Consider the following 27,788-nt stretch of genomic DNA (forward strand, 5'->3'; position numbering starts at 1 on the left):
GCAAAGAAAGGAAGTCGTGTGCGGCCACTGGCTGGTTTTGTCACGTGACTCTCTGTCGCCATCGGCGACAACAAGATGGCGGCGCGCTGGAGCAGCGAGAATGTGGTTTTGGAGTTCCGAGACGCGCAGGTGCGTTCTTTTCCGACTCGACGCCTTGTTCAAAAGCACTCAGTCACAGGTTGCGACCTGGGAAATTGTCACCAAGTTTAGTCGTCACGTTAAAAGGAAAAAGAGCCGTCGAGCTAACGGAGGACAATGGAAAATTGGCTAAAACTAGCGAGGAAGCGGAATCTCCGCAAACGAAATAAACGTGAGAAGTCCAGAGAGTCGTCGAGCCAGGCGAGGGGGGGGGGGGGGGGCGGCCGCCAAATCTTTAATGGTCTCGTCGAAATTTACTACCACTTCTTTTTGGAATCACACATCGGGGCTAAATTGGTTTTGGAACTGTTGTTCATGTTTGGTAATGATGGAAAAAATGCTTAGAATAGTTTTAAGTTTATGATGTATGGCAATTTTAGAATGTGGTACACATTTTGACACACGTGATGCGCCCCATAACATGAGGTGGCGGGCCGGATCTGGCCCTCGGGCCTTGAGTTTGGCACCTGCGCTGTAAAAGATCACTTTCAACTGCCGAGTCAGTTGTGGAAGAAGTTAAGTCGGTGGGAAAGACTCCATCGGACTTTCCGGGCTCGTCTTGGGCAGAATTTAGCGAGCGTGTAAGTCCTCAAGAGTGCTGTCGTGGAACCGCATCCCGGGTCGCACTCTGTGGCCAGAGTGCGACGGGCAGGAAAGAGTAGTCAAAATGAAATTGGATCGAAATGGCAAAGACAAAGGCTTTCTGCTTCAAAGACGAACTCTTCGTCATTTGAAGACGGGACGGGGAAAAAGGAAGCGCTCGCTAGGTTGACATCAGACGTGGAGGACGAATCTTGGATCTTTCCTAAAAGGCGTCACAACATCTCCATGGGGTTGAGGTCAGGACTTTATGTAGAAAGCGTCCCAAAGTTTCTGTAAAAGTCTGAAAGTTTAGAAGTAAAGTCCGGCCCGTCCGGTGGGTGCCCCGTGAGGACGACTGCGACGCAAAAACCTCAATGAGGTCAAAAAGAAATCAGTTGAAAGGCTTCACTTACTTTTTAAGACTTAACACAAATCGCCGGCACGGGGGTCCTACGAAGCCCCCCCAAAAAAAAAGACCCTAAATGTACCTTGTAGCCAAGAATAAGAAGCATCCCGTCTCGGAGTTTTGTCAGCGGTCCAAAGTCGCCCAGTTTTGGCGTGGATGAGGGGGACCCCAGCGCCCCACGAGTTGTGATTTTGTGCTTGTTTGTGTTGCCAGGCGACCACCATGTCCGTGGACTGCCTGGGCTCGCACGCCGTCCTCTCCGGGTGAGTCGCTGGGCCCCATCAGCCACGGAAATTGCTCCATTCTTCTTCTTCTTCTTCTTTTCCTTCAAATGTCAAGTTGGCCCTGCGTCCTCTTTGAAGGTTTTTCATTGACATTGACCCGAAAGTCGGCGCTAATCTGCGCGTGCGCCCCGACGGCTCCCTCTGCTGGTCGTTTTGATTATTCCGCCTCATTCACTGCTTATTAAGTATAGCAACAATCCCAGAATAAATGTTAGCCAATCACTGAGTAAAATAGTTTTTTGCTTGGCGAAAGAGTACTGAAGAATACGCAAGAACAAAAAAAAAAAAAAAAAAACGAAATTCCCTTTCAAACGAATGACCAATCCTTATCCTTTTTCACAATCTTATTTCTTCAGTTCGGATTGTGCGACACGCAACATTTTCATGTCTGGAAATATTTGAAGGCAAGACAACATAGATACATTTCATTTTAACCTCTGCGTCGTACGCATTTCATGTAAAGTATAAAACCAGTTACAATTTTTCTGACCAGAATGGATTTGGAGAGGGTCACCACCAATATTTGTTGGGGCGTAAACGTATCAAGGTAAAGAAAGTCGTTATACACGGGAAGAAGGCTTTTCCTGGTTTTCGCCGTCACGTATTATACACGGCGTCGGCGGTCAGTCGCGAGTCCCGAATCCCTCCGGCGGGACTCCGGTGCCGAGAGGATTGCTGGAACCTTCTCCCGCTTTCACTCCTGTCTTCTGTCTTCAGCCGGCGTTTCCTGTACGTGGTCAACCTGGAGGCGCCATCGGAGCAGGCGAGGAAGATGTCCCGCCAGAGCAAGTGGGACGTGGGCACGGTCCAGTGGAACCCTCACCGCTCCCAGGCGCACATCTTTGCCGCCTCGGTCGGTTTTCCTCCAGTCGCCGGCATTCCCTTCCCGTCCGTCCGTCGGCCGCTTTTCGCTCGACGCGTTTGTTTGTGCGCGCTTTCCAGAGCAACCAACGCGTGGACTTGTACTCGTGGAAGGACGGCGGAGGAAGCGTCCACACGTCACTGCGAGGGCACACGCGCGTCATCAGGTGCGTGGCGGAGACCCGCGACATCATCGCCGTCTCGGTTCGGGCTTCCGACGCTGAATTGGATCGGCGGCGGGTGGCTGAGTCGGATTCGTTCGCCGCCAGCGGTTCCGCAAAAAGTATCCGGGCAAGGAATCGCCTTACAATTCCTTTATCGGAGCAAAAGCGCTTAGCGGTGGTTTGTGGCCCGACCACTTGAAGAAGAAGAAGAAGAAGCAGCCCGGCGCTTCGTTTTTTGTTGTATGCGGGACAGCGGACGTCATTGTTGACGTGACGGTGCAGAAATGGGCCGTTTTTGTGACTTCAAAAGTGCTTCTTTGATGGCTTTTGCTTTTCTCGTAGACGTTGAGTAACTAGCGTGTTGTGGCTTCATTGTCCGTACGGAAGGGCGCGGTGGGAAATGGTCACGGAGGTAAGGAGTGACTTTGAAAACTTTGCTTAGACAAGTATTGGGGCCAGATCCCAATGTGGTCCGGACCTTCTCGCACAGGCCCCGCCAAAAGTGCTGCCACTTTTGTCTTTTTTGTGTGCTGACGACCTTTGCGCTTCAGATCAAAGATGAATATTGGCCCAGAGTTCAAAATTGTTTTTTTTTTTTTTTTTTTTTTTGGGGGGGGGGGGGGGTTTCCGTGGTACTTCCACGTAGATGTAGTGTCCTGTTCCCCAAAGCTCAAGGGAAACTTGTCGTGCAGTACGTGTTCAGTGTCGTAAGTGTTCCGGGCCTGGGCAATGTTTGTTTCCAAGTTGCGAATCCTCGCTCCGTTTTGGATTTTTTTTTTTTTTTTTTTTTTTTTTTTCCACTTGGGTGGGACCCAAAAGTTTTCGGGGTCCTTCATGTGACTTGCGTGTGCGCAGCGATCTGGACTGGTCTCGTTTCGAAGCCGAGTTCCTGGTCAGCAGCTCGGTGGACACGTACATTTACATCTGGGACGTCAGGTGAGGACGCGCTAACTTCTTTAGCATTGGCTCAGGGCCCCCCACTTCTTACGATGCCTTGGTTTTGTTTTTGGTTTTGGTTCCTCCCCCGCAGGGACACCCGCAAGCCCGCCGTGGATCTGGCTGCCGTTGGTGAGTAAAACTGACAAGGACGCTGTTTGTTTTTGAATGGTGCTCCTGCTCCTTTCTTACTTTGAGTACTTTAGAGTTGCGGCAGACTAGCAACAGTTCTCGCCGGATCGGGGCCGACCGCGGTTAGCAAAACAAATCTGGAAATCATCCACACCCCTTAAGATTGTGTTGAGGGAATTTTGACATCATTATTAAAAAATAATTTGAATGTCAAAAATCTCGATTGAGCCCCTTCCCCCCCAAAAATGGACGGACGGGTGGATGATAAGTTCAAGGCGCGTCCGGCAAATGGTCATCAGCGAGGCTGTCGAAGGGTTAACCCTCGCAGTTGGGACATTTTTTTAAGGACGACTTGTTCGTTTTCACCTGACAAACTTCTCATCGTCCGCGGCTCGAAGGAGCTCCCAGCTGTAGAAAAGTAAAGAGGCCCCGCCAACAAATTGCTAAATCCTCACGACGCGGTCCAATCGCGTGCAGGTCAAACACTTCGGGTTCGGTTTCCGCTTCAAAATTGTTTCTCGCTGCCAGCCGGCGCGTCGCAGGTGAAGTGGAACCGCAGGAACCCCAACGTGCTGGCGTCCAGTCACGACGGAGACGTGCGCATCTGGGACCGACGGGTGAGGACGGGCGCCGGAAAACCGGCGAGGTGGGCTTTTTTTCCGGTCCTCGGCACACGTGGTCCGTGTTTGCAGAAACCCAACACGGCGGTCGAATACGTGGCGGCGCACCTGTCCAAGATCCACGGACTGGACTGGCACCCGGAGCACGAGTTCATCCTGGCCACCGGCAGCCAGGACAACTCCGTCAGGGTCAGACTCATTGACGGACGCACGGGTGCACCCGCCCGCGATGGCGCACCCGATTCCCAATTCATGGCGACGTATGTTGCGTGTGTAGTTCTGGGACTACCGGCAGCCCAGGAAGTACCTGAACATCTTGTCGTGTCAGGTTCCCGTGTGGAAGGCCAGATACACGGTCAGTACGCGTCTGCAAACGTGAATGTGTGTACGCTTGGTGTGTCTTTGAAGAAAAACGTGTCCGTGTTCAGCCTTTCTCCAACGGGCTGGTGACTGTGATGGTTCCTCAACTGCGCCGCGAGAACTCTCTCCTCCTGTGGTCCACCCTGGACCTCAACAGTCCGGTCCACGCCTTTGTCGGGCACGACGACGTCGTCCTGGAGTTTCAGTGGAGGCCGCAGAAGGAAGGTGGAGGACACGCACTTTTCGTTCACACCTTCCGCCGGCTTTACCGCAATGTGCCGCCGTCAAACGCTGATGAAACTTGCGCCTGATCGACTCCACCCCCCCCCCCCCCCACACACACACACACACACACACACTCAAGAAGTCACAACAGGAAGTTGAGATGATAAGGGGAACGGGAAGTTCGAAACCATATTGGCGGGGGCAACAGGAAGTCGTTCCGCAATCGGAAGGTGAGAGAACAGGAAGTTGTGACAGTGGGAGCCACAACCTCCAACCTTGTTCCGTCACGTGGTCCCGGTATCCACGAAAACCGTCGTCCGGGCTCTCCGTCACCGCCAAGGGGCACAAAAACGGAGTCGATAGGGTCCCGCAGGAAGTCATTTTCAAATGAAGCCAATCGCGAGGAACGGGGAAGCTGCCTTAAATCGAAGACGGCAAATGTCCAAGACGAAACACAAAAGATATTATTCCAATTCGAGGACTGACCTTTCGCTGACCCGCTAGACTGACAGGTGTCTGTTTTCCGCTACGAAAAGGAACTCCGGGTCCTGACGAGACCGCGTCAAACATAAACTTGTCAACGCCACAGTATACAAAATGCTGCCAGCACCGCCGTCTTCCAGATCCTGTCGAAAACCAAGCTGACGGCTCACCGTGTCGGTCGGAGTGAGGAATCCACTCGCGCTCTGACTTGACTCCCGCCGACAAGGGGAGCCGGTCGCACCGGTCAGGGACGGCTTTGGGGTTGCCGGGATTTTTCCGACTGCAGAAAGTGTGACACATTTGGACCGATGAAATGATTTCTCATCGACATGAAAGCTGATTGTCGGCAGACGTTTTTGTGTGCAGGTTGCAAAGACTTCCAGCTGGTCACGTGGTCCAGAGATCAGACGCTGAGAATCTGGAGGGTGGACCCGCAGCTCCAGAAGGTCTGCGCGTGGTCCTCGCGCCGACCGCCCGTCACCCCAAATGATTCCTTCTGATTGCGGTGGTTATTGTTGCGCTGCAGCTGTGCGTCAGCGACTTGGCGGACGAGCTGATGGACCCTGCGGCTCTCCACGCCGGCACTGACAAGTCGCCGGAAGCTGACGATCCTGAAGGACCCCACCCCAGAATTCCCGTGGGGCAACATCCTCACGGTGGGGAGCGCGTCGTCCACCGGTGTGACTTGTCCAGCTGTGTGTCCGCGGATGGGAATTCAGTGTCTTGAGTTCTCGGAAATGTTTTTAACCGCTTATCATTTTGTCTTTGAGCGAAAAAATGGTGGGGCTTGCTCGTTAGTGGCAAATTCTGATCAATTCCCATCCCTACTTACGTCTCACGTCCACCTGGGACTCCCCTTCCGTGCCTGTCCAACCCCGGTGTTCTCACCCCGTCTGGACATTTTGGTCCCACCTGGGCTCCCCCCACCCAGATCAAGACAGCGTCTCAAGTCCAGGCGGCGCTCAGGACTCTGCGGCGGCGGCTTCTTCGGGTCTGGCTCAGACGCTCCAGCAAGAATTCTCTCTGGTCAACCTGCAGATCAGGAATGTCAACGTGGAGGTGAGACGCAAACACGACGACAAAGGTGGTGGACATTAACTCACTTCTTGTTTCTTCATTTTATGGAGATGGACGCGGTGAACTGCAGCTGTGTGGTGTCTGCTCACTTCGGGACTCATCAGGTCCGACTGCTCATGAAGTTCCCCGGGCAATATCCAAACAACAGCGCCCCCACCTTTCAGTTCATCTCCCCGACGAGCATTTCTGGCGCAATGAAGACAAAGATTCACAAAGTACGACGCCGATAAAACCCTCGTAAGCGCGCCAACTCCCTCGCTGCATCCTCACGGGTGTTTGTCTTTCAGATCCTGACAGATGTGTCCCTGCAGAAAGTGAAGAGGAACCAGAACTGTTTGGAACCCTGCGTCCGGAAGCTGGTGTCCTGTCTTGAGTCGGACGTGGTGAGAAAACGGCAGTTTGTTTTGCTCCGTTTTGGGGGAAAAAGGGACTCGAGTTGAAAACTCCAATGAATCAATGATATTCTATTAGTAGCCTAACCCGGTGTAGGCCCGGCGCGATAACAACTCCACGGACGTTCCAGAAATCACGTGGACAACTCGCTCAATGGTTATCGTCGCGGCGAGCCGACAGAGTTGGACGGCCGTGTCGTTAGCCGCGAGGCAGCTCACGGAACGCCGGAGGAACGCTCCACTCTTGTGCCGTGTGCAGGATGGAGGTTCACACGGCGTTAACGCGAGCTAACGAGCTGGCGGATTAAGGAGCTAATGCGCTCGCTCCGCTGCGGCAAAGTCATTTCCAACCTCGGGGCCTCTCCTGAGTTCTTCTTTGTGTTTGTGCCCAATCGACACAAGGGGGGGGTCCGTATCGCAGACTGGAGAAAAAACTCATGAGAATAATGATTTCAAAGATAATATTGCGTGATAAGGGTGGACCTAAAAAAAAAAAAAAAAAACCCAAGAAAAAATGGTCTGGACGGGGCTCTTCATCCGTGTTCTCCTGACAGGAGGACAGTCCGTCTTCAGGACCCTTCGTGTTGTCCAATCCGGTCGCTCCGACCCTGCAGCCCTTCCCGCGAGTTACCAACACTTACGGATCCTATCAGGTAAAAAAGATTTCTGGTGAAGCGCGACATTTTTTACCGCTGTGGCCCGATACTAGCGTCCACTTGACTGCTGACGCTTGCTCCCCCGTCTTTCCAGGACGCCAACATTCCTTTCCCGCGCACGTCGGGGGCTCGCTTCTGCGGCACCGGCTGTCTGGTCTACTTCACGCGACCGATCACCATGCACCGCGCGGCCCCGCCTACCGAGCCAACGCCTAGGTAACGCAGCTGTTGCTAAGCTAACTTAACATGAAGGACCGGGTGGGGAGCAATATTCCCAACGTGTGTGAAATCAGGCTGCAGAAAGGTTAAGAATTCTGTGAGGTTCAATTACAATTTGGTCAATTGCGGGAGCAATACGACTCGCGCTTCAGTTTGGGTGCGCTCGGTGAAACCTGCACACGTGCCTCCACTTGACTTGAGCCACTTCTCGGGTCAGACTGGCGCGGGGTTCTCGCGCAGGGCGGTAGGGGGCTTTGAGCCAGCAGACGGCAGAACCTGTGTGTGTGTGTGTGTGTGTTTCTCTCGGCTTGTCCCTTTCGGGGTCGCCACAGCGTGTCATCTCAGATGAACGCATGTATATATGTTTGGCACAATTTTTACGCCGGATGCGCGAAAATTACGACTCGGCTGCTGTAACCAGAATGAGGGCGGAATGGTCGGCGGCAAAGGGGACTCGGTTTCAATGGGCCCCGGGTTAGTCCTAAATCCAAAGTCTTCCTGTTATGATGGGTCAAGAAATCAAAAAGATCAACTGCTGGCTGACACGCCGCGCTAAGAGATTCTGACCGAGAGTTCATATCAACATTCGAGTGAATGTACGGACGAGTGAGCGCAAGATGAGTCATAAGGTTGTCGGGTCAACGTCTCTGACGTGTGTGTGCTGACGCGTATTGTACGCGTTTGTGCCTCAGGTCCTTGTCGGCCCTGTCGGCCTATCACAGCGGCGTGTTGACGCCCATGAAGATTCGCTCCGACTCCCAGAACGCACTCCGACTTTACAGCGGCAGCCCGACTCGGCTCGACAAAGACACCGTGTCCATTTCGTCCTTCTACTACAAAGAACGGGTGAGGCGTTTATCACAGACGCACATTGAACCATTTTCATGGACACTTGCGCACACAAAACCTTCCGCATGCAACGCAAAAACAATTTCATGCGCACTCACACAGCACCACAAAGTCACGCAAATTCCAGATGGGTCAAAAAGCGCAATAACGAGTTCAACGCGCACAATATTGAGTTCGGGGCGCGTGGGAGAGCGGCGCGCTCGGAGCCAGGCCGAAGCAACACAAATGACGTGATTGTGCTGCAGAAATCCCGGCGCTTCAAGACCAAACGGGACGGGACGGACTACGGCGGGCGCTCCATCAAGTTGGCGGGAAAGGTCATCATCCAGGAAATTTCCTGCCTGCTTCCCGTCCATAAAGTTCTGGGAGAGAATTACATGTGAGTGGGTATCGTGGTTTCCAAATGGCCCACCCAAGAGCCACTAGACCCGGTCATTCAGGTTGACGGTAATCCCTTAGTTGGTAGCAGAGCCACCCGCGAAAATTGAAAAGTAGCGTAGGAATATGTAGCGATGATCCGGCTTTTTCCTTTCCCCCCCCCCCCCCCCCCCACAATGCAGTGAATCCGCGATAGGTGATCCGCAAAGTAGAGAGGGATTGCTGTATTCCCTTCATGCTTTCTGCCTGAGAGTCAACTAGGTAGTCGACTTTTTCCAATTCAACGTTGTGACTTTTGCCACTCGGTTTTGTTCTCAGCCTAAACATGGGTGACACCAAAGACACGTGTCGGAAGAACGCCGCCGCCGCCCTGGCCGCCGGACGCCGAGATGTGGCCAAGGTACGTGATTGGCACGTGGCCCCGCCACCTAAGCCAACGTGTGTGTCTGTGTGTGCGTGCGCGTACGCGCCTTCAGGTCTGGGCCTTGGCCTCGGCGGCGACCGGCCAAGGCCTGAGTCCCGACTCTGACCCGGACACGGACGCTCCCTGGGCCAGCCACCCGTTCGGACGCCACCTGCTGGAGACGCTGTGAGTTGTCGACGTGTTCCCGGCGCGGGCGGCAGTCACGGCAGCTGCCCTGCTGCGTCGGCACCCTTTGGCCATTCTGGCCCTCACCCAAGTTTGTTTCAAACGATGAACGTGACTTTCCACCATTTCAAATCATTTATTTACCACTTTGACACTTGCTCGGGACGACATCCCAAGTCCGGCCCCGTGGAATCTGCGGGTGGCGGTTCCCCCCGACTCTTGTCTCGTCTGGGCTAAGGGGCGGGACCGTTCCGCGGTCACCACCGTGTCCATCCGGAGATCCCGTCCTGTGTGCCGGCGGGAACTGAATTTGAATTTGTTTTGCATCATTTGAAACCTCGCAATTAAGATCACAGGGACTCCTCCCGCCCACCACCTCGAATAGAGCGGGGCAGGGGTCTTTTTTTACAAGCCAGCAGACGAGCGCGAGTCGCCCGTGTCGACCGCAGCCCGTCCCTGAAGGGCGACGATAAAGAACGTAGTTGCAGATTACCGCGTCAACACCAGTTTTGCGCGCCGGCGTTGGAGCGGCGCTAAAAAGGTTCCAGCCAGCGGATGTCTTTGTCGCCCGCAGCGTGGACCACTACAGTCACATGAGCGACGTGCAGACGCTCGCCATGCTCTGCAGCGTATTCACCGACTCGGACCGCAAGCCGGCGCCGCAGTCCCGCCGGGCGGCGCTCCCGCCGCACGCTCGCTACGTAAGTATCGCAGATGCTCGGCTCGACTCCGGCCTTAACGCTTGTTTACTAAAAAGTTGGTGGCCAAGGGACTCGGCAAGCGGCGATGTGGAAATGCGGCCGGCCGCCGACGTGCAATTGTTTTTCGGTTTGCCGCGTCGTCGGCGCAAACGCCGAATGTTCTCGTGAGCTCGTCAACGGGAGGTGCGAGAGGTTTCCGGAAGTGACGTCACGTCCCGTTTTGTTCAGAGCGGCCTCCGCGAGTCGACGGTGACGTTCGGGGGTCGCGAGCTCCCGGAACACGCGGGCGCCCGCGGCGACTCCCCCGAAGGCGCTCGTCACGGCAGCCACGGACACGCCGAGCCGCGGGAAGGAGAGTGCGAGCGACACCACGAGAACAAAAGGTGGCGGCGCCGCCGTCGATGTCGCGTCTGCGGTCGCTGCCGCGGTGGTGATGTCGCTTCCTGCTGCCTGCAGCCTTTTGGACCCGAGCAACACGCCGCAGTTTGACGACTTCAAGAAATGCTACGCCGAAATTTTGTACCGGTGGGGCCTTCGAGACAAACGGGCCGACGTGCTCAAGTTTGCTTCCTGCCCGCCTGAGCCGCATCAACAAGTCGGTACGGCCCGCTTGAGCGCGCGGACCTGGCGTGCCGCACCTGCGCTAGCTTAGTTTCCGGTGCCTCTGCTGACTTCCCGTTCTAACCCTATGCTGACTTCCTGCTTGACACACACCCGCTTCCTGGAACGCGCGTGCTAACTTCCCGTTTGAAAGCCGTGCTGACATGCTAATTTTCGGTGTTAGCCGCCGGTGCTGTTTTGTCCCGTGTGGGACCGCGTGGGCCAACTTGTTGCTTGCTTGACGTCCACGCCGGTTCCCTTTACCATCCCCGTGCTTACTTTTGTTCGTTGCCGTTTCAGAATTGTGCGTGTTGTGCTGCCACTGCGGCAGCCCGAGTCGCAGCGCGCAGTGCGCGGCCTGCAAGCGTGCGAGCTTCCAGTGCGCCGTGTGTCACGTGGCCGTGCGCGGCTCCTCCCACTTCTGCCTCAGCTGCGGACACGGCGGTCACACGGCTCACGTGATGGACTGGTTCCGGAAGCGGGAGCAGTGCCCGGCCGGTTGCGGCTGCCGCTGTTTGCAGCAGAGCAACTTTTGACCGACGGCGAGCGTGCGGCGCGCGCGACTGGTCACGCGATCGCATCCTGTCGGGCGTCGCGTGAGCGGATGAAGAATAATCTGTCCAAAAAAAAATAAAGACTTTGATGACAAAATGGGATGAAGGATTCCTTCACGCGACGCTGACGACGACGAGGCCGTGTTGGGGGGTCACCACGGAAGCCCGTTTCCTCCTCTTCCTCGTCCTCCGTCGTCATCGTCATCTGTAACCCCAAGTGGCCTCATGTCCTCCCGCACAACCTTCTCTTTGGTCTTCCGTCGCTCTTTTGCCCGGCAGCTCCACCCTCCTCCTCCTCATCCTTCCAGTGACGTCCTCCGGACGTGCCCGCACCTCCTACGAGTCGGGCTTCCCGTCTCCAAAACATCAAAGCTCCCTCCGCCAAGCTGATTTCTGATTTGGTTCAACGTCGACATCTTCATCAGCTCCGCTTCCTGTCGTCTCTTCTCTAATCCGTCCATCGTGGCCGCCCTCGCCACTGTTTTATACACGTTGCCCTTCATCCTAGCGGAGACCTGCGGGCACCCTTTTACCGCACTCACCGTTGCTCCGGATCGTTGAGCCCAAGTATTTGAAGTTGTCCACCGTCGCCGTCTCTTCCCCCCCGCGCCCCATCTCATTCCTCATCCATGTAACCTGTTTTACTCGGGCTAATCTTCATTCCTCTCCTTTCCAGTGCGTGCCTGCGTCTTTCTAATTGTTCCTCCACCAGCTTTCACTGCATATGACAATATCATCTGCGAACATGATGGTCCAAGGGGATTCCAGTCTGACCTCATCTGTCAGCCTATCCGTCACCGCAGCGAACAGGAAGGGGCTCAGAGCGGATCCCTGATGCAGCCCCGCCTCCAGCTTCAATTCTTCCGTCACACCTCGGTCTGCTGCCCTCATACACGTCGCGTACTCTTCGGACATATTTCTGGGCCACACCAGTACCGCAGTTCCTCTCTCGGTTTCAAAAAGACGCAATGTAGCTCCTTCCGTGTAGTTTTCCACTCGCATCCTCAAGGCAAATAACTCCCGAAAGCATCTTGCCGCTCGCCGATACTTCCTCCCGACCCGAGTCTCGCCTCCGCCACGCTTTCCTTTCATGACGTCATCGCGCGGCTCGTCATCGTTCCGGGGCTTTGAACGTCGCCGTTGTTCCTGAGAACGTGGGGACTAGCACACTTTTCCCCCGTTCTTCTGGCCCGCTAGTATTCTGTTGAATAAGTTGGTAAAGAACCTCCACAGCCACCTCTCCAAAGTGCTTCCGTAGCTCCACCGGGATGTCATCTGGAGCGACTGCTTTTCCACGTCGCTTTTGTAACGAATCACTGCCGCTAACCTGCCCCCCCCCCCCCCCCCCTTGCGTCTTTTGTACTCTTGCTTCTCTCTCTCAACGCAACCATCAGCAGTCAGAGGAAAAGGGGAGCGCTCAGAGGTAAGTCACGCAGGCCAGCCCGGATTTGAACCTTTGGTCCTCAGAACCGTGAGGTGGACGTGGACTAAGAGGTCTGACTTCCTGCTGCCTTGACGTACCCTCAAATTTGGCTCGTCTTCTTTTTTTTTTTTTTTTTTTTTTTGGGTCGGCAGCCAAGTCTTTTTGGGGGTTTTGCGGTTTGAAAACACGCACCACAAAATGAGTCAGTCCTTGTTTTGTTTTTTAAGAAAAGTGGCAGCAGATGCACGCGCGCAAACAAAAGCGTGTGAAAGAGCAGCTTTTTGAACAGTCAGGTTGTCACGGCAACCGCAGGCATCGATCGACGACGGTCAGGTGGGTGTCGCCGGGCCGACGATGGCGCCCCCCCCCCCCACCGAGGACGGGCGGCCCCCTTCAGGAAGTGATGTCACCCGAACGGGAAGCGTACGTGGGCGTGACCACTCCCGGGCTTCCGGGAGGAGCGCGAGGACGAGGCGGAGCCGGTGGACCCCGAGAGGCGACGAGACGATGAGCCGGAACTTTCCGTGGCTGCCGGACGACACGAGAGAAGGTCGGATGTACTGTCCATTTTCATGTCAACTTCTCATGAAGTACTTTTCGACTTTTTGCGCGTGTGGTTGCGTCAAACAGGAAGTTGGGCACGGCTCTACTTCCCTTTAGTTCCTTGTGTCAATGTGGTTTTTCCAAGGTACTCGTAGAAAGCTGGCTGGCGGTCTCGTACGCTTGCTGATCTTCCTCAACGCAAGGCGGCGTGGCGAAGGCGGCGGAACACGTGCAGGTCGAGGGACCCCAACAAGCTGGACGACGGAGGTCGCCGCCTCGCGCGATCGGAGGCCGACGCGGCGATGGACGCTCGAGTCCCGGCGCCTGGAAGCCAATAGCGACAAAAAGCCTTCCGAGGAATATCTCAAAATGGGTTCAAATTGAAAGAAGAAAGTTTGGGATTACGTTCAGACTGTCACAGATGCAACGAGATTTACGTATACGCAGAGTCTGCAGATTTTCGGGGAACGACGTCTTGCTTTCCATTCCAAATGCTCAATGGCGAGCGAAGGGCCCGGCGACGTAGCGGACGGCTCGGTCGCTGATGGCGGCGGCGGCGCTGGGTCGGATGTCCAAGTGAGGCCTGCTGCCCACCCCCATGGACAGCATCTCCTTCAGGCGCGCCTCTGGGCACACGTGCGCCCACTTTTTGCGGGCCAGAGATCTGCATAAACCACACCCCTTTTTCCCACCCGCAGTTCCCTCAGACAACATTGCGTGGTCCACTATAGCTTCCGTTGGCGTATTTGGGTTATTTAACAAAAAATATGGTCAAGAGGCGTGGTCACGGACTTTGCAATCGTGACGACGGGTATCCCGAAAGGCGAGTCGGTGGGACTTCGATTCGTACCCTTTCCAAAACCGAAGACCCGGTCCGAAAAATGCCTTCGATGGATCAAACTTTGTGGAAGACCGCATGGTCAACTGAATCCATCTAAAAATCAACCGGAACACAACACACGTCTCGTATAAATGAATGAGACGTTCTCCGCTAGCATAACACTGCTGCGTGTGAACAATTGACACGCTTGATCTGTGGTGAGTTTATGTGTTTTTTCGTGACTTCGTCTTTGGGTTATAATATATCATATTATGTGGCTTCTCGGTCTTCCTCTGACTCGCGCTAATATCGAACGGTTTCTCCGTCGATAGGCATGTAGATGCCATTGAAATAGCGCTCGCTGAAATACTTGAAGCCCCGCTGTCTGCTTTTCAACGATATTTCACTGTTAGCTAAGAATGCGAGTGAGAAATCAGCCGGTAAATCGGACACTTTGGCTCTAGTCTTTTCTTGCTGCGCCGATATTTTTGCTAATTGTTTGTCTGAGGTCAGCGCACGTGGCGTGACGTCACTTCAGGAGGCGTGGTTAAGTGGCCTGTGCGGAGGGGTCAATAGTGACAAGGTCAGGTTACAAAAACATTTCCGCTGCACTGAGGTGGCCTCCATATAAACCTTAAACGCAAGACGTTTGGGACGATCCAAACCCGTCGAAACGCGCCGGGGAAACGCTGACTCGGAGAAGAACTGCAGCCCGGGGGAGCGGAAAGAGGCCCTGCGGCACCGCTAACGCTAACACCCGCTTACCAGGCAAGGCGATGACTCCGGAGCGCAGCAGCGTCCCGCCGAAGCTGGACCGGAAGGAGGCCGGAGTCCGGTAGGGCCCCGCACGGTCGCCGTCTCGGGTGCACCTGGCCGCCGAGTCACGTGCTGAACTTCCTTCAAAATAAGAGTCGCCTTGAGCACAGCCTTCAGGAGAAGAGGAACCCTCAGTGGGGATTTCTTTTGCGAGCCTTTCAGAACAAAAGTCCTCATCGTGTCCATTTTCGCCTATAAGTGGTGGGAGCAATTTTCACAATAAGAGTCTCGGGGATTGCAATTTTGGACAAAAAAACGAGTCCTTTGAGCCCTTGGAAATGGAAGTGGCCGCTGAGCCGTTTCCAAAATAAAGAGTCAGTGCCCTGAGCGCCTTCGGTTAGGGTTAGCTTTCAAAATAAGAGCGATCAGCCTGAATTGGTCCCGGAGGCTTTTGGAGCTTTTGGAGCTTTTGGAGCTTTTGTCGCGGAAGCTCTTCAGATTCAAAGGCTTCAGCGCGGATTTCTTCCGGAAGCTTTTGGGAACAAGAGCCCACAGTCGCAAATTTTCGGATTCGTTTGGTTTGTTTGGTCGAGGAGGCTTTTCACCATAAGGGCGGTCGGCGCCGCACCTCTGCCCTTTTTCAGGATGCGGGTCCCGATACGAGTCCTGTTCCCGCGCCGTCGGGACCTCGGCTTGGACTCGGGTTGCTCCCTTTTTTCCGGCGGCTTCCGTCCCGTCTCCGGTTCGCGCTCTCGGCCCGTCTCCCGGCGTGGAACTACAGCTGCGATAATTCAGCACTTATTCCACAACTAAGCCACGATCGAATCTATCCATCCCTTTTCTGAGCCGCTTATGCTCACGAGGGTGACCCCTACCACCCTCGTCTGCGTCGCCGCCCGATCCCTCGGTCGCGCTCCCCTTTCTTCTTTTCCCGACCGGAGGGCGAGCGTCTGTCGCGGTCGTGGGTGAAAAGTGCGCGTGGAGATGTTTGCAAATTGAGTCCGTCGCGGGACGGCAGCGGACCCGCTCGAGCCGCTCGACCCTTCGGCGGCGGTCCGAACTCGGAATCGAGTCCAACCCTCCGCAGCATCACGCTTGAAATGGTGCAAATAAACCCGAGTGGACTCGTTGGGACATGCAGACCGCAAGAGGAGCCTTGCGGGGGAGGCCTGAAAAATCATCCCTCCTTCTTTGTGACAAAATCCAAATCATTTTTCTCCACATGTTGATGGAGAAATCGAGTCCAAGTCAAAAGTAGTCCTGCCGTGAACGCGTGTGCGTGTAGTTTTATTCTTTGTCTCCCTTTCATACTTTTTATGTTGTTAGGGTTAGACGCGGGTCTTTTGTGATTCAGAATTGCGGAACTTTCCGGGGAGTGCCTATATGAGGCCGAAAAGTCCTTCGATACGGTTTGGGGTTTAAGTTGACCCCAACATTTTCCTTTTTCGTATTTTTCCACCCGAGGGCCAGTCCGAAATGAACCAGAATACGCAGAACCTTCTTCCGGATTTGGCCCGACGGGTTCCCGTGACGAGCGAAGGAGCGGCAGAGATGGTTTCGCCGTGTACTTTGTTGACCTTTGACCCCGGACCACCGGAATGCCGCTTCCCTCGTGCACCAGTTGCGACCTTTTGAAAACGCCCTCAAAAAAAAAAAAAGCAATCGCAGCTCTTCTGACGCAAGAAAGAGGACAGGCACAAACAAAGTTTTGGTTAAAATTGAAATGAAAAAAAAAAATCAATCACGAGAAGGTTGCACTCAATTGCGCTGGTGACTTTTTGACTGCTCCAGTTGAGTCTTTATTCGTTTTGCGGCTTTTTGGAATCTACATTGCGCCGTTTGACGAAGGGAGGAAATATTTGGAGACGGCGCAGGCGCCGCGGACAGGAAGCGCGTCGCCACGCTTCCTGTCGGCCGGGCAGCTCAAAGCTGAGTGGGGCCACGGCCGTGCGGGGGCGCCGTCACCAAACTCCTCAGGTACACGCGGGGCTTCCTCCCCCCGCTCGAGGCGGGGCCGGGGACGGGGCGCGGCGAGGGCGGCGCCGGCGGCCTCGGGGACGGCATGAGCGGCCTCATCTCGTCCTCCTCCTCTTCCTCTTCCTCCTTTTCAAGCGGGACGCGGCAGGAGTCCGGCAGGGGGGCGGCGTAAGAGACGGGACGGGGGGCCTGGCGCCGGCACAGGGCGCCGACGCGAGGGTGGACGGGCTCGGCGGGGATGCTCGGCGGCGAGGAGACGCTCTCCAGGGACGAGATACTTTGGTTCCAGGCCTGCTGAAGGTCCACCGGGATCACCTTGGTGGCCTCCAGGGACACGCAGGGGGGCGGCCACGGCACGCCGCCGCCGCCGCCTTTCCACGGGAGGTGACCCTCGCCGCCGGGGGGCGCCGCCACTGAGGACGCGGAACATTAGCCGCGGTGGCTACGTGGGGAGAACGCGCCAGCGGGTCTGCGCGCATACGTACCCGAGTGTGGCCGTTTTTTGGGACTTTCCGCTTTCGCGGCGATGAAGGTGATACCGACGTCGTCCTCCTCCTTCTCCGGATCCGAACGCCGGCCTTGATCTCGACCCTCCTCCGAGGCCGGAGGGGTCGCTTCGGGATCTGGCGAACGCACACGAAAGCCCGGGTGAGCGCACCGCGCCGACCTCAAACGACCCCCGCGATTGAGGCCCGCGCACGACCGCACACAAAAGGAGCAGCACGACGAATTGAGTTGCAGCGCGAAATCCCAACGGTCGCGGATTCACCTGCCCGCCCCTCCCTCCCTCCTCCAGATTTCTAACTTGTTTTTTCTTTCGAAAATACTCATTGGCGGCAACCCTAACCCCAATAAATGAAGACTGCGGCAGGTGGTTCATCAATTCCGTGCGCATTTGGCAACGGGCGGGCGCAGGACGATTCCAAAGCAAATCGCCGGAATATTCGGCGCCCGCCGGGCTCACCTTTGTGCCGCCGGCCGAGGTTTCTCCTGGCCTCGTCTCCGGCGTCGTCCTTGGAGTCGGAGCCTCGGCGCTGCGGGACGGGCCGACTTTCCGTCCGTCATCGCGTCGCGAATTAGCCATTTGCGAGGGGCGGGGCCTGACCTTCTTGACGCTTCGCTCCTTCTTGTGGCGCTTGTGGCGTCCCGACTTGAAGGTCTCCATGCGGCTTTTCATGTTCCTCTGGAAAACTTCTCGATCCTGCCGCTCCTTCTCGCCCGCCGGCATGAAGTGACGGCTGTAGTGCGACTGGTACTACGCGCGCATGAAGAAAAATCCATTTTTGGGGGGCGCGGAAATGTCTCCCAGGGGGGAACACGCTTCTGGGCGGGATAGCGGGAAAGACGAGCGAGACGTAAAGAGCTTTGTGAGAATCATCCGCTTTGCCCTCAACGATCCCGAGAAGCCGTTTTGAGCCGCGGCTGCGTACGACGGACGGGAAAAGGAGCGGCGGCGGCGCCGTCGTCGGGAGACTGCTCTGATTTGGGGAAATTTGTCTTCCCCGTCATTGCGCCCAGAAGCGTATTCCCCGCGTGCGTGTGCGCATTACTCGTCTGCGGGGTTTGTAGAGGTTTTGTGCCAGGAAGTGATGAGTCTCCATCTCCTCCTCCACTTTGGCACCGGCAACGTTGTCGATGACCTGAAGGTCCAAACAGACGCCGCTGCCGTTCTCGCGCCTGAAAAGCACGGCGGAGGACGCTTGAGCCGCGAGGCCCAAGCGTCAGGTGCGCCCCCCCACCCCACGGCGCCTCACAGGTAGCTGGCGACCGAAGCGTCCGGAAAGGAGGCCCCGCTGGTCACCGACGGCAGCGAGAGCCTGGCCGACGTCTGGACGTTCCCCCCCTGCGGCGGCGACGGTCACGTGAGGGTCACGTGTCGGGCGCGAGGGCGAGGGCGGCGGCGGCGCCTACCCGGTCGATGACGCTGATGGCGTCTCGGATGTTCATCTTCTGGTACGCCTCCCACAGCTCGCTCTTCCGGTACACCGACTTCCTCAGCAGAAGCTTGCTCAGGTGGTTCTTGTCAAACTGCTCCCACCTGATGACATCGTCACGGCGCCGTGACGTCGTCGCGCGCAGACGACGTCACGGCGCCGTCGCGGGCTGTCACTCACTTGTCCCTCCAGTGGTGGTAGCCCTGAAGGCCGGCGATGTCCTCCACCGCCGTCAGGATGTGGTCGAACGCCTGGGTGGAGATCGTCGTCGTCGTCACCTTCGTCGTCGTCGTTGTCACCGTCGTCACCGTCAGCCTCGTCATTATCGTCGTCATCGTCACCGTCGTCATCACTTTCGTCGTCGTCATTATCGTCGTCATCGGCACCGTCGTCATTATCGTCGTCATCGTCTTTGTCATCGTCACCGTCGTCGTCATCGCCACCGTCGTCATTATCGTCGTCATCGTCACCGTCGTCATTATCGTCGTCATCGTCTTTGTCATCGTCACCGTCGTCGTCATCGCCACCGTCGTCATCGTCATCGTCGTCATCACTTTCGTCGTCGTCATTATCGTCGTCATCGCCACCGTCGTCATCGTCTTTGTCGTCATCGCCGCCGTCGTCATCATCGTCTTTGTCATCATCACTTTCGTCGTCGTCATTATCGTCGTCATCGCCACCGTCGTCATCGTCTTTGTCGTCATCGCCGCCGTCGTCATCATCGTCTTTGTCATCATCACCGTTGTCGTCATCATCATCGTCACCACCACAACCATCATCGTCACCGTCATCATCACTTTCGTCGTCGTCATTATCGTCGTCATCGCCACCGTCGTCATCGTCTTTGTCATCATCGCCACCATTGTCATCACTTTCGTCGTCGTCATCATCATCACCGTCATCATCACTTTCGTCGTCGTCATTATCGTCATCATAGCCACTGTCGTCATCGCCACCGTCGTCATCGTCACCGTCGTCATCGTCTTTGTCATCATCACCGTTGTCGTCATCATCATCGTCACCACCACAACCATCTTCGTCACCGTCATCATCACTTTCTTCATCGTCATTATCGTCGTCATCGCCACCGTCGTCATCGTCTTTGTCATCATCACCACCATTGTCATCATCATCTTCGTCACCGTCATCATCATCATCACCGTCGTCGTCATCATCATCATCATCGTCATCACCGTCGTCATCATCGTCACCGCCACAACCATCATTGTCATCGTCACCACCATCATCATCATCATCGTCACCCCAATATCGCAGTGATGCACCAAAACGAAAATTTTTGGAGGACTTTGAGAGCTTCCAGGACTAAAACACGACTGCGGGATGGTTATTATGCGTTATAAAGGAATGAAAATAATTTCGCAACTCCACAACAGAATCGTGACTTAAAAACCGTTCATAAATAATGTTGTCACGCTATAGAAAGGGGGCGTGGGGGGGGGGGGTCAAGCCCGTCTTGTTACCTTGCTGCAGTGTTGGGGGTGCTCCTCACTTAAGCCTCTAGGGGGCAGCGATGGACAAAACTTGCTCAGCCTGCCGCTAATGAGGACGAAGAAGCCACCCGTTGTGTCAATTTGTGGCCCGCCCCCTTTTGCGTCCTGTCGGGCTCTGATTAGACCCATCAGAATGGAGAATCCGCGCCCTGCGTCGTTTCAATTTTCCTCGATCTGAATCCCAAAAGGGACCACAAGACGGATTCTCGAAAACCGCAGGCCCGATTTGGGTCTTCGCTCGAAAACCGCAGGCCCGATTTGGGTCTTCGCTCGAAAACCGCAGGCCCGATTTGGGTCTTCGCTCGAAAACCGCAGGCCCGATTTGGGTCTTCGCTCGAAAACCGCAGGCCCGATTTGGGTCTTCGCTCGGCCGACGAAGCCCCCCTTTGTCTCGCGTCCCCGTCGGGCCGACGACTACGTTGCGATTTTCCGTTTTCGTTCAAACGTGCGACTGCCGTGGAAGAGGAACCCGTCCGGCGTGGGATTCGGACGCTTTTAATCCGCTCCGGCGAGGGATTGACGTCGTGTGAGTGTCGGGAGCCACGAAGGGGGACGGGGGGCAATTTTGGACGCTCCCTGATCCAAAGTTCCCACAATTCTTTGAACCGACGGGTCGATTTCGGTCGCGCCATTGATTTCTGCCGTTGTCAAACGGCGACCTCGGGGTGAGAGATTCTGAAGCGAAATAGTTTTCCTACAATGTTGCGACGACGCGGTTCTGTCCGGGTCGCCGTGACACTTGACGTCAGTCTTTGGTTCCCAAATTGGTACTTTTTGGCCTAAAACCTTCGACCGGCGGCGGCGGCGGCGGCGGATCACTGCGATACGGGAGGGGACGCGCACGCAGACGCAAACTGGACGCGCTGACCCTCTCGTGAATTTCCTCGTTGATGGTCGGCTTCCTGCTGGTGGAGCGAGGAACTTTCAGCCACTTGACCAGCGGCTTGATGGTCAAACCCTAAGACGCACAAAAACACGCAGGTCTCCATGGTTGCAGGCGGGACGAGTCACGTGCTGATAGGAGCATGGAACTGCGCGTACGTTCCGCCTGAAACCCCCGCGAGTGTCGCCCTCATAGAGACCCGTCAAACGAGCACGACTCAAAGGTGCGCGCGTCAATCGCATTCTCGCGAAGGTCGCAGCCGTCCGCGTGCTCGTGTCAATCGTGCTGTGTCGATCTTCCATCCGACGTCTTAAGATAAATCTGCCACGATGTTTTTTTTTTCTTCTTTTTCCACAAGGATGCAAGACTGAGTGTACCGCTCGCTACATCATCACTTAAGATGGCGCTTAACCGTGGAGTGGCGCTCCCCGGTATTGTCTATGTTTTTGTGGTCATCTCTGGACTCAAGTACACAAGGGAAGACTCGCTGACCATCAGAAACTTTTCCCTGGACCCCCCCAGTTACTGACTGGACCGCGGAGGCGCGTACCAGGGTCCAAGCGAGACTTGACGAGAGTCCGAAAAACGGTCGGCCCGCCTTGAGAGTCAGTCGCTGAAGCCGTTTTACTCAGCGCGCCGCTTTGCCTCGTTCACACTCGGCGCTGTCTACGTTCCGCCCCGAGCTAGCGCTGCTAACGAGCGACAAGTTCCGTTTACGGTCAGCGCTGCGCAACGAAACCGGAGACTTTCGCCGATGTCAGTGCACGCGTACGTCGAGAATGCAAATGAACAAAACTTGGTTTACGAGAGCCTCTGAGTCGTATCGACGGAAGCCAGACTCGCCCGTGCTTCCGAAAGCCTTTCAGTCGTTTTGAGTGGAAAGTGGGAGCGCTAATCCTGCCCAAAAAAATATAATACAATATTTTATCCGTAGTAAAGTACTATATTTTGTAGACTATCGCACGATTGGTCCCTTTGCACTGGTCCCGAACAAGAACCGCCAAGGGGCAGGAAGGCCACTCTCTCACCTGCACAAATTGCAGCACCGACGGCCTTGCGTGTTTTTGCCCACTCGGTCGATAAAGCCGATTCTGACACGGATACGTAATATCGCTGTCACGCTAACAGTCTTGTGTGTCAAACGCCAAGAAAGCTAAGAAAGTTAGCTCGGATTTAGCTGACGAAGTTCACGTGCGAAAGAAACTCGAACACATTCGCTCCCGCAGATTTGTCAGCGCATTAGCTTGAGCCCCTTTCGTAAGCCACTTTTAGCCGTTAGCGCGGCACGTTGCTGAGCGAGCGTTTTGGCCGGGATACCTGAAACATGACCGTGAAGAAGACCACCACGATGGTGGTGGCCACAAAGTAGTCCTTGGCCTTGACGCGCTCACTGTCCAGCAGGACCACCAGAGCGAAAGCCACCGCCCCGCGCAGGCCGCCGTACGACATCACCACCTGGTCGATCTTCTCCAGCGGGACCAGACGGAACCGGTTCAGGACCCAGGTCTGCCCTACCACGCCTAAGGATAGAGAGACGGCTCGTCAACAGTCACCCGGGGTGGTCTCTGCCATAGGCTCCGCCTCCTGCCCGTGCCCGGACGGCGAGGCACAACTGACCCGCGGCCCTGAAGACGAAGATGAAGACGAGGGTGCAGGCCACCAGGCCCGTGTCCCAGGCCCACTTGGACTTGTCCACGGCGGAGATGCCGAGGAAGATGAAGATGAGGGTCTCGGCGATGCTGGCCAGGGTCTTCATGGTGTACTTGACGGTGGTCCGGGACTTCTGCGAGATGTTGGCCTCCACGTACTTGTTGGCTCCGATGCCGCAGAAGGTCATTCTGGGCGGGGCGCAGACAACGCCCAAATCAAATCGCGTCGCCAGATCGGCGTTCGGTGGCGTTTTGCTCGACTTACGACAAGATGGCGGACAGGGAGAAGAGCTCGGCGGTGAGGTAGGCGAGGTAGACCAGCAGGAAGACGAAGAGCGGCTCGATGATTCGAACCTTTTTGGTGAAGCGTGTGATGAAGCTGAGGAGGACCGCGAAGACCAGACCCACGAAGGTCCCCCCGACGCTGACCACCAGGAAGGACGCTTCCCAAGAACAAGACGACGGAAATCGTTTGGCGTTTTTTGCCCCTTTTTGGTTGTGCCTTCTCGCGGCCGCTCACCGATTCCTTTGAAGTAATCCGCCGTCCGCACGTTCTCCACTCCGACTTCCACAAAGGAAATATAAACTTTATACAGCACCTGGAAGACCAGACGAGGACGCTAGCTGTTAGCTTCCATTTAACATTTAACCTTCCTGCTTGGTCGTTCGGTCGGGGCCGGACTTTTGTTCTGTTGAAAAGATTCTGGAATCGGGACGAGCCGCACAGTTGACGTTTGGTCAGCCTCCGCCGAGGCCAGGTTTGGTCCTTTTCGGCAAATTGGCCCTTGGGGGGGCGTCGGCCATCTTGTCTCCGGTGGGCCCTTTGAGACTCTTAACGACGAGTCAACGTGACTTCCCTTCGCTTTCCCGTCCGTTTTGGGCCACGCCGGGAAATGTCAAACTTTTCCGTAGCATTGCGTTCATTTCCTAAGTGCAAAACACGAGTGCGCCAAAAAGACCACAGGCAGTCTCATCGTGACTTTGCGACACACTTTTGTCGTTCTGGTGTGTCCGAGCGGCGTTTTCCACCCGGAGCGTCGCGTAACTACTAGCTAGCAGCCACCGGGCGAGTCGAGCCGCTACCAAAGTCGACGCGAGGTTCGAACACGTGGCGTGACCGATCGCAAAATGGCGGCAGCGTGATCGACAAGAGTTGAAACTGACAGGACGCGGGTTTCGTGTCAGTTCTTGGCGTAAGCGAGCGTGGCTCAGGTCATTCTGGTCCACTTGTTGGCAGGATTAGCTCATATTCCAAGTTCTGATGAGGATTAGCGGGGGCGGCTAATCGGCTCAAAAGTTTCATCGTTCAACTTTCGCTCCACTGCCGATAAAAATCTTAAATGGTGTGTAAATCCAGGACAGTGGCTTTCGTGGCCGTCAAGACGCTCCGCTGGCTCTCCGGTGAGACTCAAATCCTTGGACTTCTTGGGGAAGGCTCCTCGGTGGCATAGGTGTCAAACCCACGGCCCGGGGGCCCTCTGAGGGAAACCACAACTATAATGTGGACCGTGACAGAAACGACAGTGACACCCCTGCGGTCTGAAAGGAGGACGTTCTCCGGTTCATGGGAGGTTTTTCGGGAAGCCCTGGAAAGGCCAGACCGTGCTCCTCGAGGACTTGAGTCTCAGCGACTTCCTGTTTAAGGAACTGAGAGAAGTTTCTCGTTTACAACTCGGACCTGGAGGCAATTTAGGCTTCGGTGTCTTGGCCAGGGACACTTGGACTCCAAACCGGCAACACCGACGTTGGGCTTCTGCTGGGGTGCCTCCGGAGGGACGAGGTCCTCGGGTCCATAAGTACTGGGCCACCGAGTCCCACCGCAATCTGCGATTGGGCTCTTGACTCACTGCAGATCTTCTGGACCTGGGACTCCGCCAAACCTCTTCGGTGCGGGGGAAGGTCTAGCGCCGGCCGTGCAAATTCACAGCACGAAGGCTAAAAATCTTCATTCGGGCGTTTGTTCGTGATGCCGCTGCCTCCAGCAGAGACGCTGGTTCTGGTTTTCACGAGCGGCGCCGTCAGAGGTTCACCTGACGTCGTGCTGAAATTGCTCGACTGCTTCTTACTGCAGCTGAGACACGTTTAATAGGATGACTGGACTTGACTTTCCCAAGACGAAATGATTCGGGACTTCCTGAACACTTGAGACTCCGGAGGTTTAGGTTAGGGTTACCAAATGGGAAAATGGTGGATTCTCCCCAGCAGGGAGATAGTCCAGCCCTGCGGGAGCTGGAGGAATTCACAGGTACGTAAAGTACGTCAGGTAAGGTAAGGGATGGATGTCGAGCTCAACAGAGCGTCAATGCCGAGGGCAGGGTCCGAACCGGTCTCGGTACATTCCTGAGCCTCTCCCACGGTCACCGGGATTTAAGGCCCGCTGACGGAAAGGTCACGGTTGCTACGGAATCCCGTCTCCCCGGCGGGGGGGCCGGGGCCGCGCGCCGACCCGGTTCTGGTGGCGGGGAAAACCCGGCGGCAGACCAGACCGTGGGGGCGTTTTTACTTCCGACGCCGCCTTCCAAGCTGGCAAAGTCCGGTCCGGACCGCCGAGACCGCAGAAACCGAGAACAGGCGACGACTTGGGCTGCGACCGGCGACCCAGGTCGGGGGTGCGGGGGGGGTTGGCGAGGCCAAAAAAAAAAAAAATCATTTTTCACATTCAACTCATAACAAGTGCACGTGTGTGCGCGTGTGCGTGCATCACCACGGTGACGGCGTCGTTGAGCAGCGATTCTCCGAAGACGATGATGAAGAGCGTGTCGTTGACGTGGACTTCCTCGAAGACGGCCAACACGGCCACCGGGTCCACGGCCGATATCAAGGCTCCGAACAGCAGGAAGTCCATCAGGCCGGCCTGCACTCGCCCGTCTGTAGACGAAGACACGCGCGCGGGCGGCGTTGAGCTTCGGGCGCGCTCGGCGGCGGCGGCCGACGACGACGACTGACCGATGAGTCCCATCGCGTGTGCGGCGTGCAGTCCGAATCCCGTGCAGAAGGCGTTCCAGAGCGTTCCGGCCACGGCGTACGTGAGGATGGCGCCCAGGTTGTCGAAGAAGAGGCGGGCGGGCATGAAGTAGCCGGCGTCGCCCACGATGGTGGGCAGCAGGAACAGGAAGAAGAGGGCGGGCTCCAGCTGGTACAGCTGCTTCTCGTTGGCCAGCAGGACCAGGCCGCCCAGGACCAGACCCAACAGGATCAACAGGCAGCTCTCGGGAACCACCGTGGTGAAACGCTGCGAAAAGTGGAACACTGACGCCGCGTCATCGTCGTCGTCGGCAACGGCAAATTCCTCTCGGTTGCGCAAATCGCGACGGGCGAAACCCGTGAAGTAGCGACCAAGTATTTTACAGCCGTGATTCTTAAGATATGACTACGACTCCTGAGATCGGGACATTTTCAAACTAAAAAAACAGATGAGTGTTTTCGCAAAAAGACTGAAATCTTAAAAGTCATTTGAAGGTGAATTTTTCTTCCTAAAAATGACAACGTTCAAATCCTAAACCCCGGCACACGGACTGCTGCCGTCCACGTCTTTGGACTGATGCGCAACAAGAAGAAGAAGAAGAAATCCACGCAACAGTTTCTGAAAACGTCAACCGACGTCGCCATCTTTACACGCAACTCGCTCTCAACCTTTGACCCCGAAGCCAGACGTCCTTCACGTTTTGGGAATTTGTCCCTCTTGGCTGGATTTCATAATCCATCATCGGCTCGGCTCACATTTCCCACATTTGGCAAACAAAAGCCCCCCCCCCGCACGCACGCAGACTGGTGTACCTAATGAGGTGGCCACCGCAAGAACGCCAAAACATGACTCATCACTTCTCTCTCTCCCCCCCCCCCAACAACACACTCAACTTTTGCATTTGTGACGTCACCAACTCACCGATTTTGGCCACGCTGGCCACCAGGAGCCACACGGCGATGACGTAAGGGGTCTGCACGTAGCTCCACTCCCACTGGACCACCCGGAACCCGCCGCCGTGGTGGTTCGGGTGCTCCTCGGCGGGCTCGACGGTCGCGCGCCCGGTCCGGGTTCCGGTGCCGGAAGCCGCGACCATCGTCATCGTCATCGTCAGCAGCAGCAGCAGCAGCAGCCGCCGCCGCGCGGGTGCGCGCGCACGCACGGTGACGAGCGCAGGCATTTTCCCGCGTGTGTGCGTCCTTGTGGGGTTTATAAACCGGCGGAGGTAGGGGCGGGGCCGAGGAGTCATGTGACCCCGCCCAAACGCCATCGAGGACGAGGCTACTAGTTCCTCTTTTACCCCCCCCAAAAAAATTCTTCTTGCCTTCGAGGAGTCATTGACAGGAGACAGGAGTCGGGAGTCCCTGTGGCGGTTCTAGACCAATTTTACCGGGCTCGGGGGCACGCCTTTCAACGCACGTACTATTTACCCGAGGCTTTTTGTTTAGGGATGGTGTTTCTTGACTGTGGCGCCACGGGAGAGCTTCTGCCTCACACTTTGGAGAACCGCGGTTCAAATCCCGGCCCCGCCTGTGTGGACTTTGCACCTTCTCCCCGTTTGCTCCCTTTTCCTCTCACATTCCAAACCGTAAATTGTCCGTCAGTGTGCGCACTACGACGTGTACCCCGCCTCCTGCTCGATGACAGCTGGGATGGGCTCCTTGTGAGGATAAGCGGCTCAGCATGCTTCACTGTATCCGTTGTTTGTCGCCATCGGCGAGGTTGAAACCGACGCGGACGTCATAACTGTTGCGGTGCGGTACTGAAGATACGTGGCCCCCCCCCCCAAAAAAAAAAACAAAAAAAAAACTCTGCTCAAAGGACTGAAGTCGCTCCCTTAACTACAAGTACAAAAGTGAAAAGGTTTCAACCAAAATGAAATCCACAATTTTAGTAGCCGTCCACTTGATTGATGTTGCAAAAACACAAAACTCCACCAAAAGATTTCGTTGTACAAATACACACACAAAAATAAATAAATACAAACCAAAAAGTGCTTTTCCGGAAGTGCTGACCGAAAACAGTCCCAAATATGAGCAAATGTCGGCGGCGGGCAAAAATGCTTCACTGCCGCCGAGCGACGCTCCCGACGGCTTTGGCCGGCGTTCTGAAAAACTTTGG

General features: G+C 55.8%; 2 protein-coding genes across 9 annotated transcripts; one reads left to right on the forward strand and one right to left on the reverse strand.

Annotated features, from left to right (window-relative positions):
- Nucleotides 1–14,204, forward strand: wdr59 (WD repeat domain 59). Of its 4 annotated transcripts, none has more exons than XR_009794055.1 (26): nucleotides 1–129; nucleotides 1,340–1,389; nucleotides 2,128–2,263; nucleotides 2,353–2,438; nucleotides 3,291–3,371; nucleotides 3,466–3,503; nucleotides 4,032–4,120; nucleotides 4,196–4,312; nucleotides 4,401–4,478; nucleotides 4,552–4,708; nucleotides 5,558–5,637; nucleotides 5,718–5,847; nucleotides 6,123–6,250; nucleotides 6,319–6,483; nucleotides 6,556–6,651; nucleotides 7,215–7,313; nucleotides 7,411–7,532; nucleotides 8,228–8,381; nucleotides 8,630–8,763; nucleotides 9,081–9,162; nucleotides 9,239–9,351; nucleotides 9,926–10,052; nucleotides 10,281–10,435; nucleotides 10,509–10,651; nucleotides 10,953–13,179; nucleotides 13,290–14,204. XR_009794055.1 is itself a non-coding variant. In XM_061813438.1 (25 exons), the coding sequence occupies exons 1-25, from the start codon at nucleotides 76–78 to the stop codon at nucleotides 11,186–11,188; spliced, it is 2,850 nt and encodes a 949-aa protein (XP_061669422.1). In that variant the 5' UTR covers nucleotides 1–75; the 3' UTR covers nucleotides 11,189–14,204. The 4 variants fall into 4 exon arrangements, 2 of the variants coding, with proteins under 2 accessions (XP_061669422.1, XP_061669423.1); XR_009794054.1 differs by having other exon boundaries at nucleotides 13,318–14,204; XM_061813438.1 differs by having other exon boundaries at nucleotides 10,953–14,204.
- On the reverse strand, nucleotides 12,833–27,717 carry slc9a5 (solute carrier family 9 member A5). 5 transcript variants are annotated; one of them, XR_009794056.1, is made up of 17 exons: nucleotides 26,589–27,711; nucleotides 25,649–25,951; nucleotides 25,407–25,570; nucleotides 23,223–23,301; nucleotides 22,968–23,145; nucleotides 22,671–22,891; nucleotides 22,371–22,573; nucleotides 21,039–21,128; nucleotides 18,840–18,910; nucleotides 18,637–18,763; nucleotides 18,480–18,568; nucleotides 18,276–18,402; nucleotides 17,831–17,980; nucleotides 17,690–17,759; nucleotides 17,211–17,348; nucleotides 14,758–17,138; nucleotides 12,833–13,853 (listed from the first exon to the last, which is right to left on the reverse strand). XR_009794056.1 is itself a non-coding variant. In XM_061813440.1 (16 exons), the coding sequence occupies exons 1-16, from the start codon at nucleotides 26,935–26,937 to the stop codon at nucleotides 16,672–16,674; spliced, it is 2,826 nt and encodes a 941-aa protein (XP_061669424.1). In that variant the 5' UTR covers nucleotides 26,938–27,711; the 3' UTR covers nucleotides 12,833–16,671. The 5 variants fall into 5 exon arrangements, 3 of the variants coding, with proteins under 3 accessions (XP_061669424.1, XP_061669425.1, XP_061669426.1); XR_009794057.1 differs by having other exon boundaries at nucleotides 12,833–13,496; nucleotides 13,578–17,138; XM_061813440.1 differs by having other exon boundaries at nucleotides 12,833–17,138.
- Between the last annotated feature and the right edge of the window lie 71 nt (nucleotides 27,718–27,788).

This window comes from Syngnathoides biaculeatus, chromosome 3, assembly GCF_019802595.1.
Source record: "Syngnathoides biaculeatus isolate LvHL_M chromosome 3, ASM1980259v1, whole genome shotgun sequence".
NCBI classification, from domain to species: Eukaryota; Metazoa; Chordata; class Actinopteri; order Syngnathiformes; family Syngnathidae; genus Syngnathoides; species Syngnathoides biaculeatus.

Bases quoted from the DNA above. Each gene is read 5' to 3' on its own strand.
- wdr59 (XM_061813438.1), top strand. From the start codon at position 76: ATGGCGGCGCGCTGGAGCAGCGAGAATGTGGTTTTGGAGTTCCGAGAC. The intron at 2,264-2,352 runs GTCGGTTTTCCT...CGCGCTTTCCAG, and splicing joins CGCACATCTTTGCCGCCTCG to AGCAACCAACGCGTGGACTT. The intron at 8,382-8,629 runs GTGAGGCGTTTA...ATTGTGCTGCAG, and splicing joins CCTTCTACTACAAAGAACGG to AAATCCCGGCGCTTCAAGAC.
- slc9a5 (XM_061813440.1), bottom strand. From the start codon at position 26,937: ATGGCGTTTGGGCGGGGTCACATGACTCCTCGGCCCCGCCCCTACCTC. The intron at 23,302-25,406 runs GTGATGCACGCA...CTGGTCTTCCAG, and splicing joins TCAACGACGCCGTCACCGTG to GTGCTGTATAAAGTTTATAT. The intron at 17,349-17,689 runs GTGAGCCCGGCG...TGCGTTCGCCAG, and splicing joins CCTCGGCCGGCGGCACAAAG to ATCCCGAAGCGACCCCTCCG.